A 14356-nucleotide genomic window follows, 5' to 3' on the forward strand; every position below is an offset into this window, starting at 1 on the left:
TAATCTCACAGCATGGCATGTTTCCACAGAAATAAAAGTCCACAGCTGAAACATCAAATTAATATATTCACTTACCCTTGAGTTCAACATCTTGCTGCTTTCCAGATCTATTCAGAGTGAAACTTGTTTTCATGGCTAACTTTCCCCCAAGCAATGTTTCATGTGACTGCATCTTCTTGTTTGTGGATACATTAGCTGCTTCTAACAGAGTGAAAATGCAGATAGAAGTTGAAACAGGATTGACCAAGAACTGAGAGTGTACTTAATAACCTATTATATAACCTGAAACAATTCAAGTGTAAAATTATAGTCTATTAAATATTTAGCTGCTTTAGTAAGAATATTTAAGTATATTCTTTTAAGTAGGTGATAATGCATTTTACACATTGGGCTTTGATTTTGCAACACTTTTATATGTGGCATGCATCCAATTCCAAGGCCTAAAATTACTGAGATGGAGCACAGAATAACATTGATTTTCCTTTTGTTTTTGGGCCAGATCCCAAAGCCAGATCCAGTATAAATTACAGTAGTAATATTAAACTGAAACTGCTTCATAAGGTCAGAGGGTCATAAGTGATAGGAGTAGAATTTGGCCATTCGGCCCATCAAGTCAACTCTGCCATTTAATCATGGCTGATCTATCTCTCCCTCCTAATCCCATTCTCCTGCATTCTCCCCATAACCTCTGACACCTGTACTAATCAAGAATCTACCTATCTCCGCCTTAAAAATATCCACTGACGGCCTCCACAGCCTTCCACGGCAAAGAATTCTACAGATTCACCACCCTCTGACTAAAGAAATTTCTCCTCATTTCCTTCCTAAAAGAACGTCCTTAATTTCTCTAGTCCTAGACTCTCCCACGAGTGGAAACATCCTCTCCACATCCACTCTATCCAAGCCTTTCACTATTCTGTATGTTTCAAGACGTCCCCCCCCATTCTTCTAAACTCCAGCGACTACAGGCCCAGTGCCGACAAACATTCATCGTAGGCTAACCTACTCATTCCTGGGATCATTCTTGTAAACCTCCTCTGGACCCTCTCCAGAGCAAGCACATCCTTCCTCAGATAGGGTGTCCAAAATTGCTCACAATATTCCAAATGCAGCCTTAACAGCACCTTATAGAGCCTCAGCATTGCATCCCTGTTTTTGTACAAGCCCTTTTGAAATAAATGCTAGTTTGTTTTCATTGAGTTTGCTTTCTTTACTACCGATTCGACTTGCAGATGAACTTTTTTGGGAATCCTGCACCAGCACTCCCAAGTCGCTTTGCACCTCCGATTTCTGGATTCTCTCCCCATTTAGAAAATACGTCTTTATTCCTACTACCAAAGTGCATGATACCACACTTTGCTACACTATATTCCATCTGCTACTTCTCTGCCCACTCTCCCAACCTGTCCAAGTCCTTCTACAGAGTGCCTGCTCTCTCTACACCACCTGCCCTTCCACCTATTTGCGTATTATCCGCAAACCTGGCCACAAAGCCCCCAATCGTCTCGTCCAAATCATTCGCACTTGCTGGCAAATGCGAATTCCAAACACCAAGGTCCTGCAGCTGAATGTTATGCTGACTTAATAAAGTGCCCAAACTAGTTCTGCCCATAACATGGTTGGGAAAACAAAAACTGACCGCAGGCTATGCCACATCCTTAACCTGTCTAACCTGTCAAACCTGTCAAGGGTTTGAATACAGCTTAACTATACACGTGAAATACTCAACAAATACAATAATCACTGCAAGCAATAAAATTCTAAAAATATATTTAAAATAATTTGAAGATGCAAACATTTAACATGTCCTTCAAGAAGTAAACATGTATATTTTTGTAGCATTCCTCATCACCCCTTACAGTTAATCCTTTAATTAGAAATGAATAGACCTATTGTTCTCACACCAGATCCACGCAGGTATATGGTCAGAAGACAGATTTCCCAGAGTAAGTGCTCAGGAATTGTAGCACGTTAATGCTCCAGAAAGGAAAACCACGAGCATTCACAGCGAGAACAGGTCAAAAATACTCATCAGAAGAATGGCCTACAAGTTCATGATCTCTGTAATTGTACAAGAATCCCAATTTTGTGAAATATAGTCAAGAGTTTTGGGCGGCACGGTAGCGCAGCGGTAGAGTTGCTGCTTTACAGCGAATGCAGCGCCGGAGACTCAGGTTCGATCCTGACTACGGGTGCTGCACTGTAAGGAGTTTGTACGTTCTCCCCGTGACCTGCGTGGGTTTACTCCGAGATCTTCGGTTTCCTCCCACACTCCAAAGACGTACAGGTATGTAGGTTAATTGGCTGGGTAAAATGTAAAAAAATTGTCCCTAGTGGGTGTAGGATAGTGTTAATGTACGGGGATCACTGGGCGGCACGGACTTGGAGGGCCGAAAAGGCCTGTTTCCGGCTGTATATATATGATGATGATGATGATGATGAGTTTGGCACAGCACTAACTGCCAGCCATTGGTTTTACTTGTTTTAAGTGATTCTTCTGCCACAATAATGTTTTATATTACTTTCCTTTTTCTGTATTATTTTATCTGGAGCCAAGTTGACTGAAGAAAAACAGTGCTAAAAACTCAGATGTGAAAAAAGAAAATTTGTGAAAAGAGAAGCAGTTAACGCTGACACTTAACAATTGACTGAAGAAAGTGGAGGACTTTTGTTCTCGCGTGGTAAATAGGCTAACTTGTGGAGATGTTAACATCTTGATAATTTTAATCAATATAATGTGAAGTTGCCTGTTTTAGTTGGTGAGTGTGAAAATTAACCTAAAGTAGTACTGACCAACAATGCACTTTAATGATAGTATTGGGGGAAAAAAAAATCTTTGTGTAAATTGGGGCTGGGGTGGAAGGCTATCCACGTTTATATTGATGCCAACACTGGCTCCTTAGATTGTCAGTGGGCCAACAATCACTTCACACTTGACAATTCATTCGAGCTTTATTTATAAACATGGCTCTAACACCTAAGATTTTGATCAATTACACTAACATCTTAATTTTGAAATAAGCTTGATTCAAGAGCAGAGACTTTGCTCCTAACTGACACTTCATCACCATTGAACTTAGACCTATCGATTTATTCACAAAATGCTGGAGAAGGGTCTCGACCCGAAACGTCACCCATTCCTTCTCTCCCGAGATGCTGCCTGACCTGCTGAGTTACTCCAGCATTTTGTGAATAAATCGATTTGTACCAGCATCTGCAGTTATTTTCTTATAGAACTTAGACCTATACTCTACTTGCCCAAATTTGATCACCTATCACACCGTTTACTCTCCCTGCTGCGGCAATCTCTTTTCCTTCAAACATGGCATCTGCCTCTACTCCTCTGAACTCTATTTTAAAAGTTACTAATCTCTCTGTTTCAAACTCCCATGACATCATGGAACCTATTCTCCCGCAGCCAGAGTTTGGCAATTCCATCTCGCTTACTTTATCCTCACCTCTGAGGAAAGTGATCCAATTATACCAAACCGCATCCGTTGTAGAAATATCCCTGCTCATATTCATCCTTTTGAAGTTGCCTAGCCTTTTAGTCTCACTTACCCTGAAACTCACCTCCGATTACTTTCTTACTTGAATGCTTGCTCACTGCTTGAATTTTGCCTTCTGTAGTTAGCCAAAAGCAGGACCCACATACAGACCGATTTCATCTTATTCTCCATCTGTGCTAATACCTTCTCTGTATCTCGACTGACATAATTTACATTGAGTTTCCATGTTAATCATTGGTAAGATGGGAGTCGTTAACTTCAATCCTTGCCACAAAGACCATCCATTCATCATTGACTTTACTGGTGGGAACCTCAGGTTGAACTTCACTATCCTTAACTCTATGCATTTCAACTTGTCTGATGCCATATCCTCACCAACCCAAAAACCATCACTCACTCATCTCAACCTTAGGCCATTTGTTGCTTAATACATCCAAGACTTTGCAACCACTAAATTAATGCATTACAATGTCTACTGGCCAGTCTCTCATCTTCTATCCTCTTTAAACTTCAGTTCACCCCAAACACTGCTATCCATATCTTACCTTCTCTTGCTGATATTTCATGGCTCAAACTTTCCAATTTAAATGTCTAATCCTTGTATTAAATTCCTTTTTCGACCTTGTCCAGCCCTTCAATTTTCTACAGCCTACTCAAATCCTCTCTACCTCATTGAACTTTGGTCCTTTTAAATCAGTTTCCTGCCTCCTCGTCATTTGGCTCCATCTTTGATTGTCAAGCTTTAAATCAATCTGGATTTTTTTCTCCCAATCTCTTCATTTCAATCTGCTCTGATGAAACCTTTCCCAAAATCCCACCTACTTGCATCAAATAATTCTTCTTGCGTTACATCTCCGTGAAATAATTTAGGACGTGTTCATACAAGATTTGGAGCAAAATTTAATAGGAGGCCAAAGTGCAACTTTTTCCACTCAGAGGGTAGAGGAAGTTGTTGTGGATGGTAATAGCATTCAAGAGAGACTTGGACAGGTACACAGATAGGAAAAGGTTTAGAGGGATATGGGCCAAATGCAGGCAAATGGGACTAACTTAGATAGGGCATCTTGGTCAAGAGTTGAGTCGAAGGCCCTGTTTCCGTGCTGTATTCCTCCGAGTTTATTTAAGGCTTGGTGCAAATAAGACTGTTCAAGGAATAATGTGAATGACACAAGACAATTTAATTAAGTTATGTTCTTCCAACATCAAACCTGCAAAAGACTCAGTGCAAAGGGTTTGCTATGAACAGACATTTGTTCAGTTTACTGGAAGACCAGTTGAACCAAACTGAACCAAACAGTCAATGCTTTCAGGCGAAAAGGCAAGATCATACCATACTAGCTTGATGATAGACAAACATAAATATCATGCAGTAACGTACTTTTTGGAGGTGATGGCATGCCATTGCTATGGCTCCTCAACTTCTTTAAGGTGTTTACAGCCACATTTAAGTACACTGTTCTACTGGTACTTCGCTGATACACTGTACTTTCTTCACTCAAAGCCTGCAATTTCAAATTTAGTCAATTTCTCAGTTAGCCATATAAGCCTTATATCTAAATTATATTTTGAAGAAACAGCACGGATTTTCAATTTATACTTTGGAAAACGCTTGCATGATTAACAGCAAAACGATTCATAACCCCCAAGCAATGTTCATATTTATCATATTTTCAAAACCAGAAATGAGTCAGCAAAAATAAGATCATACATTTCCTGATATCTAAAATAATGAAAAGATTGTATCACAATTTCAATCTGTAAAGGACACAAAGTGCTGGAGTAACTCAATGGGTTAAGCAGCATCTCTGGAAAACATGGATAGATGACGTTTCGGGTTGGTCCCTTCCAATGAACTGTGAATTAAACTGTAACGGATGAATTAAAAACTGTGTCCCAAAGCAGAATCATCTTGCTTTATTTAATTCTCTCTCTTGCCAAGTTACTTTTATCCCCCCTCCCCTTTTCCTAACTCTTTATGGCCTAGCACCATTCTTTTATCTCTAATATGCACCTTGAGAAATTTTACTATGTCAAAGAGACAAGGCTAATTGATTTTATGCTCATAGAACCAAATCTTTCGCTTCGCACATGCTGTTCCACGGAGGTATATTTTTAGGTCTTTCGCTGTGAGCAATTGATAATTGCTAATTAAATATACTTCATCACTGGTTCAAAGGGCAGCTCCAACTAACTGATAGCACAATTAGCATTAAAACAGATTTTGCTTGGCATGCAATCCTTTCAAAAAAGTGTTACATTTCAAATGCTTGGAGATCTCCATTATTAGAATTGGGTTTCACCAACCAGAAAATCTTAAATGATTTCACCATAGAAATGAAATTTTATACCTTGTCAAATGCCATTTCTTCAGATGCACAGAATTTCAAGCATTCATCGATGAAAACATTCAAATACCGTTGCCTCACGTTAGTTGGAACTTTTGACCCATATTCTGTAGGAATTGTGGGTCTCTTCAAGCTTGACTTATTTGGAGGGGGACACAGTGAAAGGGTTGGGAAGTACAGGAAATAATTTTGTTTAGTTCAAATGTTGCAACAATTCTATCAAGCCACACTGGATGAATAAATGCCACAAGATGCTCAAGGTTACTACACAAGTAAATGAGGACATTAAATGCCAAGTATAAGAATTAGTTTCACTGTTTTAGCTCGAGACTCTTCCAGATACTTCGGCATCCTCTACAAAATGCACTTCCACAGGTCAACTGTCACTGCCCATTAACCTAAACTTCACTTTACATATAAATTGAAGAAAGAAACCACATGACATTATCATTTTTCTTGCCAATTACCATTTGGACTGGATTTGGTAAGGAAACTCAATTTATTCTCCTGGAACTGACTGACATAATTCCCTATAGATTATAGACCAAGTCATGTTGGGCACGGCCTATATCAGGCTCTCCTTTCTTGCAGAAAGCCCGCATCTCACTTACTTCATACAGCCAAAATGCTTTCAATGTCTCAACGTCTTTCCTGCTGTGCAGTTTCACAAATACTAACTAGATCACAGGCTGTGGAAATTAAGGCCATCAACAGACAACTCTCATAGCTCTTTGACAACTCATGCCATCAAGAGGTCCTTCCCAATGCTTCTAAATGTCTACAATCAGAGACATTTGGAAACAGTTAAGAGACATTTAATTTTTAAAAAGTAACAAATCAAATAAAAGCACATTTAACTTATGAACATTAAAAAAACACATGAATTAATAAGTAGATACATTTCTTTCCTTCACTTTGCTTTTTAAAGTTAAGGTCAATGTTATTCAACTGAACACGGCTGCTCTGACTGCACCAGCTTTGCTTGGCATTGTGCTGTGGCACCAGACATGAAATGTATCTGGTCCTTCAGCACAGGAGCTGACCAGAGAGGCAAGGTACAATCCAACCCTAGGTCTTTCAGGTTACAACTACAAATTATTTATTTCAAGTAACATTAAATGGAAGAACTGTCTTGCAAGGTGATAGACTGTAATGCTACTGCTTAAATAATATTTCGAATGTGCCATTTAGCACAAAGGCAAATATTCAAATTGGATGCAACACAGGTGATTTGTAACACTTTTCTCTAACAAGAGGGGGGGTTAAGAATGAGAAGGTCGGTAGCTAGGATTTTTAAAAAAAGTGACATTTCAATCTAATTGCTGCAAGTGAACCGGAATCAGGAGCTACACTGACAAATACTTTACAATACTCGAAATAATTTACCATTTCCATTTTCTGGCATGTATGTAGGTCAGTGAAAAAGGTTTACCTTCAAAGTTGGAGTATGAGCTATCCTCTTCTGTGCAAAAGTTGATACAGTTTTTGATGCCATGCCAATGGCAGTTTGAGGTTTTAAGCCAAATCTGCTGTTTCTTGGGCTATTAGGACATGCAGTTCTTTTTATTGGCTCTGTGTTCAGCTTCATTGGAGCTAAAGGATAAAAAAAAGTAAGAACACAAAACTTCAAACAACAAATATCTATATATTATTAATGCTTAACATCTGTTTAAGATCAAAAGCATTTGCATGGGATTGGGTACAGCCTAATATAGCCAAAGATGAATGTTTTAACTAGCAGTAAATTATTTAACCAAAAGAACAATGCCGGTAGGAACTCTAAAATGGTTTTGGGGGTTGAGGGAGGGGGAAGATGAGAATCAAATCCTTGAGGAAATGCACCAGAATTCCTGCTTCGAATTCTTTATACCACAAGTTACCAAAGGGGAATGTTAGCTTGGGTCAAAGGAGGATGTGCTGCTTCCTTCAAAAACAAAGTCTTTCACTGTCCAGACACACATTTTAAATTGACGCTTTGAATTGGCATTCAAGCTGTATAAACACAGCTGTCTGAGCCTTTTAACCATTTAATGAGATCTACCTGTATCTGTAACTATCTGTAACTCTTAACATTCCCAACAAAAATGAATCAACCTCAAATTTTAAATTGTCTCCCATCAATAGCTTTTGTATGTGCCATGAGGGGCGAGAAGAAAGTAGGAAGTTGAACATTTCTACCAACCTTTAGAGATACATACTTGAGTCACTTAAGGAAAATTATGTTTTCTTTTAATTGCCAACAAAGCAAAAATCTTATAATTTTGTGATTTCAGTCATACACGAGGGGAAATTTGCACCTACGGGACTGATGTGAGATGATAGTTGGGTCAATACTATTCAACATTTTTTTTAGGTTGACAATCCTATCCAGAGAATTATTTTTCAGCAACTCTAACATGCTACAGCATGGAGTGATAAAATGAGTATATAATGCATATTTTAATTCCAAAATATGTGAAGCTATGAATTCTTGTGTTGAGTTTTAAGAGTGACTTTTCATTTCACCCGAGCCAAAACACTGCATCATATCTATAATTGCTGTCTTCTTTAGCAAGGAGAGACATTCAAAACTGACATCAGACCCAAATGACATAAAATTAGACCCAAAGATACATATACAAAGATCATAGGTAATAGAGTGATGGGTCACAACTATTCCCAGGAACAAAAAGGAATACTGCTAAATTAACAATATTATATCCAGACTTGTATAATAATTGAAAGGACTGTTTACATTGATTATCTGGTAATGTCATCTCCGGTTTTGGCGTATGTGCAATTCTCTTCTTCTGTCCTCGGTTGATGAAAGATACACCGACTGATGTTTCTACTTCTGCAAGCTGTGCAGCCTGCTGATGTGCCATCAGACCCCGCTGATAACAAACCTCTTGGGCAGTAAATCTACGAAAAGGACGGAAAACTGGTTTGGCAGGTTCTACCTGTGGAAAAATAATTTAAGTTATTACCTGCATATGCATAAGGAGAGCCTACAACTATCTCCCAAAGGTCAGCCCCAGATACTAGGTTGAGGCTTAAAAGAAATTTAAATCTCTTTAAATCATGTTTTAAAGATGATTTATCTTTATTGTACTCCTGAAGTGGCTGTTCAAAGAAACTCATTCATTGCTGATTTTAGCTTAAATAGAATAGTCCAGTGCCACAAAGCCACAAGTTCAAATCATACCGTGGCAACCTGCTTTAAACTTACAGCATGCTGTCTATTTCAATCAACAGGCCCACATAGGTGCTTGTGTTCAACCTTCACCTAAACCCTACTACTGCTGCTACCTTTTGTGGTTTACTTGCAACCCAACAGTAAAAGCGTTGAAGGACACAATCTGAACAGTCTGAAGAAGGGTCCCACCCCAAAACATCACCTGTCCATGCTCCCCAGAGATGCCGCCTGGCCCGCTGAGTCTCTCCAGCATTTTGTGTCCTATTTTGTAAAACCAGCATCTGCAGTTCCTTGTTACTACTGTATTACAAACATTGAACTCTTTAATTTAAAGTAATACCCCCCTACCCCTTCTCTCTGTCTTGTGCCCCCTCCATCCCTGTGCACATCTATTTCTCCCACTCTCTCACCTCTCTTTCCCCTCCCCCCCATCTCCTTCCACATATCCCTGCCTCTGGATTTACATTTAACTCCTCTTCTCTGCTTACCTGCCACCCTCTTTCTTCTTTTCATCACTAGCCGTTGCCACTTACTCCACCCATCTGGCAATCAAATTCCCCTCACCTGTATCCACCCATCACTTGCCAGGCTTTATCCCTTCCCCACTTCTTTTTCAGTTGTTCCCCCCCTACTACAATCAGCCTGAAGAAAAGTCACCTATCCATTTCCCCCACAGACGCTGCCTGACCTGCTGAATTAGTCTAATACTGTTTTATTCACTAAATGCTGGAGTAACTCAGCAGGTCAGGCAGCATCTCGCGAGACAATAGACAATAGGTGCAGGAGTAGGCCATTCAGCCCTTCGAGCCAGCACCGCCATTCAATGCGATCATGGCTGATCACTCTCAATCAGTACCCCGTTCCTGCCTTCTCCCCATACCCCCTCACTCCGCTACCCTTAAGAGCTCTATCCAGCTCTCTCTTGAAAGCATCCAACGAACTGGCCTCCACTGCCTTCTGAGGCAGAGAATTCCACACCTTCACCACTCTCTGACTGAAAAAGTTCTTCCTCATCTCCGTTCTAAATGGCCTACCCCTTATTCTTAAACTGTGACCCCTTGTTCTGGACTCCCCCTACATTGGGAACATGTTTCCTGCCTCTAATGTGTCCAATCCCCTAATTATCTTATATGTTTCAATAAGATCCCCCCTCATCCTTCTAAATTCCAGTGTATACAAGCCTAATTGCTCCAGCCTTTCAACATACGACAGTCCCGCCATTCCGGGAATTAACCTAGTGAACCTACGCTGCACGCCCTCAATAGCAAGAATATCCTTCCTCAAATTTGGAGACCAAAACTGCACACAGTACTCCAGGTGCGGTCTCACCAGGGCCCGGTACAACTGTAGAAGGACCTCTTTGCTCCTATACTCAACTCCTCTTGTTATGAAGGCCAACATTCCATTGGCTTTCTTCACTGCCTGCTGTACCTGCATGCTTCCTTTCAGTGACTGATGCACTAGGACACCCAGATCTCGTTGAACATCCCCTCTTCCTAACTTGACACCATTCAGATAATAATCTGCCTTTCTATTCTTACTTCCAAAGTGAATAACCTCACACTTATCTACATTAAACTGCATCTGCCATGTATCCGCCCACTCACACAACCTGTCCAAGTCACCTGCAGCCTTATTGCATCTTCCTCACAATTCACACTACCCCCCAGCTTAGTATCATCTGCAAATTTGCTAATGGTACTTTTAATCCCTTCATCTAAGTCATTAATGTATATCGTAAATAGCTGGGATCCCAGCACCGAACCTTGTGGTACCCCACTGGTCACTGCCTGCCATTCCGAAAGGGACCCATTTATCCCCACTCTTTGCTTTCTGTCCGTCAACCAATTTTCTATCCAAGTCAGTACCCTACCCCCAATACCATGTGCTCTAATTTTGCCCACTAATCTCCTATGTGGGACCTTGTCGAAGGCTTTCTGAAAGTCGAGGTACACCACATCCACTGACTCTCCCCTGTCAATTTTCCTAGTCACATCCTCAAAAAATTCCAGTAGATTTGTCAAGCATGATTTCCCCTTCGTAAATCCATGCTGACTCGGAATGATCCTGTTACTGCTATCCAAATGCTCATCAATTTCGTCTTTTATAATTGACTCCAGCATCTTCCCCACCACTGATGTCAGACTAACTGGTCTATAATTACGTTTTCTCTCTCCCTCCTTTCTTAAAAAGTGGGATAACATTTGCTATCCTCCAATCCACAGGAACTGATCCTGAATCTATAGAACATTGAAAAATGATCTCCAATGCTTCCACTATTTCTAGAGCCACCTCCTTAAGTACCCTGGGATGCAGACCATCAGGCCCTGGGGATTTATCAGCCTTCAGTCCCATCAGTCTACCCAAAACCATTTCCTGCCTAATGTGGATTTCCTTCAGTTCCTCCATCACCCTAGGTTCTCCGGCCCCTAGAACATTTGGGAGATTGTGTGTATCTTCCTCAGTGAAGACAGATCCAAAGTAACGGTTTAATTCGTCTGCCATTTCTTTGTTCCCCATAATAAATTCCCCCGCTTCTGTCTTCAAGGGACCCACATTTGCCTTGACTATTTTTTTCCTCTTCACGTACCTAAAAAAACTTTTGCTATCCTCCTTTATATTATTGGCTAGTTTACCCCCGTACCTCATCTTTTCTCCCCGTATTGCCTTTTTAGTTAACTTTTGTTGCTCTTTAAAAGAGTCCCAATCCTCTGTCTTCCCACTCTTCTTTGCTATGTTATACTTCCTCTCCTTAATTTTTATGCTGTCCTTGACTTCCCTTGTCAGCCACAGGTGTCTCTTACTCCCCTTAGAGTCTTTCCGCCTCTTTGGGATAAATTGATCCTGCAACCTCTGCATTATTCCCAGGAATACCTGCCATTGCTGTTCTACCGTCTTCCCTGCTAGGGCCTCCTTCCAGTCAATTTTGGCCAGCTCCTGCCTCTGTAATCCCCTTTGCTATACTGTAATACTGACACTTCCGATTTTCCCTTCTGCCTTTCCATTTGCAGAGTAAAACTTATCATGTTGTGATCACTGCCTCCTAATGGCTCTTTTACCTCTAGTCCCCTTATCAGATCAGGATCATTACACAACACTAAATCCAGAATTGCCTTCTCCCTGGTAGGCTCCAGTACAAGCTGTTCTGAGAAAAGGAATGGGTGATGTTTTGGGTCGAGACCCTTCATCTCCCGAGATGCTGCCTGACCTGCTGAGTTACTCCAGCATTTAGTGAATAAATCGATTTGTACCAGCAGCTGCAGTTATTTTCTTATAGTCTAATACTGTGCTTTGCTCAAGATTTCAGCATCTACAGTGCCTTCTGTCTCTGTTACTATGGGAACTGCTTTGGAGCTGTCCTTTAATCTGCTAACTTCCTATAGTAATGAGAGTATCTCAAAAAAGACATTAAGGGTTTGTTGATTTCTGATCCTGTGCTATTGCAGCTGCATAAACCAAAGCTGATTTAATGGTGGAGTAGAGACACACCTTTTCTCATTCTGTGCTTTATAATATAACATGGAAGATCACCATTGAGAGAGCTCTTGTATGGCAGAGCCATCTGCCTCTGCCTGGCAACTTGGCTAAGGAACAATTTAAATATTTCTCTGCTGCAGCTGAGGTATCCTGATTGTCATAGAAGTAACACTGGTTGCAGCCCTTTTATCTCTCGAGTACAATCTTGTTTGGAGCCTTGATGTCTCAGGCCTGCAGAGCTGATGTGGGCAACTGCCGTCACCCAAGGTCTTTCTGCACATGTATTGTTCCTTATCGTGTATGAGCCAGTTCCATTGACACAATTCTCACAAGTCGGCCACCTCGTAAACTTAACTAAAACACAGCAAGTGTACACTGCTGCTGTGTATGATCGCTGGTTAACTTTGTGCTTAACTGTTCCTCAAAACAGGGAATATTCACAACAGCTACATAACAATGATATTTGCTACTTAAACGATTTCCTCTGGATAATATTTTCTATTTTTGATAAAGGATACTCGGGCAGTAACAGCATACAGCAAAATTGCTAAATGTACTTATCGACTTTTAAATTAATCAAATCTCAACTTCAGTACCAGGCGAGAAAATGAATGAATCTAATTCTCTAAAGAGTCTTTGGCTTGAAATCTGTAAAGTACAAGAGAAAATGGGATTTCTCATTGCTTCACTTACATTTTCTTGCTTTGAAATATGTGAAATTCTTTTTTTCTGTCCTGGGAATAGTGTAGTTAAATTTGATTCTTTTTCTTCGTTACTTTCCAGTACAATCTATTTTTGTGAAAAACAAAAAAAATCTTCATAAACAATTTGTAAGTCAGGGAAAGATGGTCCCTCTACATTGCTCAGAACATTTTTTTGTATGTTGTATTAAGATAACTTCGTAATTTCCTGCACACATTAAAAATAAAATTGGAAAATTATATTATAAAAAGTGGTTCAGTAATACAGAGTAAGCACCTCCTACCATGATGTGCATTATGTTAATACGGAAAATTGCACAGAGGTTAAACTCAGCCAATAAATTAAGGTTTTATTAATACATAATTTATAGTTATAATCAGCAATCTTTTCACCAACTCTGCTCAAGTGTTAAGCCCACAGTTTGTAGACTGAACGGAGGGTAAAATCTGCGAAAAATCAAAGCAAAATATGTTAAAATGCTATAAACAAACATATATACAAAGTGCTGAAAATGCTCAATTCATCCTACAATTATGGAGGAAAAATGACTAGATTTAAAGTGCATCCTTTGATGAGTCACAGCAGCAGAAATATGGCATTTGGAAGGAGGAATGCTGGTTGATGCAAGTGAATCAACTTTTCAAATAAGGAAGAACTCAGAATGCAGGAATTTTAAGAAGTTAGACACAAAGCACTGGAGTAACTCAGCGGGTAAGGCAGCAGCTCTGGAGAAAAGGTGCAGGCGACATTTCGGGCAGGCCTGGATGTCTGATTCTATGTTGCACAGGACCTTTTTACCCTCCATCTCATAAGAAAAGGGTTGCCTAAAGAATGTCTGCACTAAGTGAGATCATAAGTAAAAGTCTTGGAAGGTTGTGCTGGGACTGCAGCTGTTCATCAGGTTCATAAATAATTTATTTGTGCATACTGATAGAAGTAATCACAGGGGCATCAATTGCAAAAGATGTACAAGGCTGGAAATTTGCATAAAAATTAAAAGTGTTCAAGTTATTTTATTGGAAACGAGTCTGTGCTTAGATCTCCTTTAGTATGATTAAATGCAACAAAATACCAAGCATTCTTGATTAGTACGGGTGACAGGGGTTATGGGGAGAAGGCAGGAGAATGGGATTTGAGAGGGAAAGATG

General features: G+C 40.1%; 1 protein-coding gene across 1 annotated transcript in view; it reads right to left on the reverse strand.

Moving 5' to 3' along the window:
* Positions 1–14356, reverse strand: part of rexo1 (REX1, RNA exonuclease 1 homolog) — a 61175-nt gene that overhangs the window by 17557 nt on the left and 29262 nt on the right. The window contains exons 3-8 of the mRNA XM_078423599.1: positions 13200–13295; positions 8589–8793; positions 7287–7447; positions 5858–5992; positions 4888–5011; positions 76–201 (exon numbers count right to left, since the gene is read on the reverse strand). Coding sequence (XP_078279725.1) covers positions 76–201; positions 4888–5011; positions 5858–5992; positions 7287–7447; positions 8589–8793; positions 13200–13295 — 847 coding nt within the window. The remainder of the gene's footprint in view (positions 1–75; positions 202–4887; positions 5012–5857; positions 5993–7286; positions 7448–8588; positions 8794–13199; positions 13296–14356) is intronic.

This window comes from Rhinoraja longicauda, chromosome 28 (assembly GCF_053455715.1).
Source record: "Rhinoraja longicauda isolate Sanriku21f chromosome 28, sRhiLon1.1, whole genome shotgun sequence".
NCBI classification, from domain to species: domain Eukaryota; kingdom Metazoa; phylum Chordata; class Chondrichthyes; order Rajiformes; family Arhynchobatidae; genus Rhinoraja; species Rhinoraja longicauda.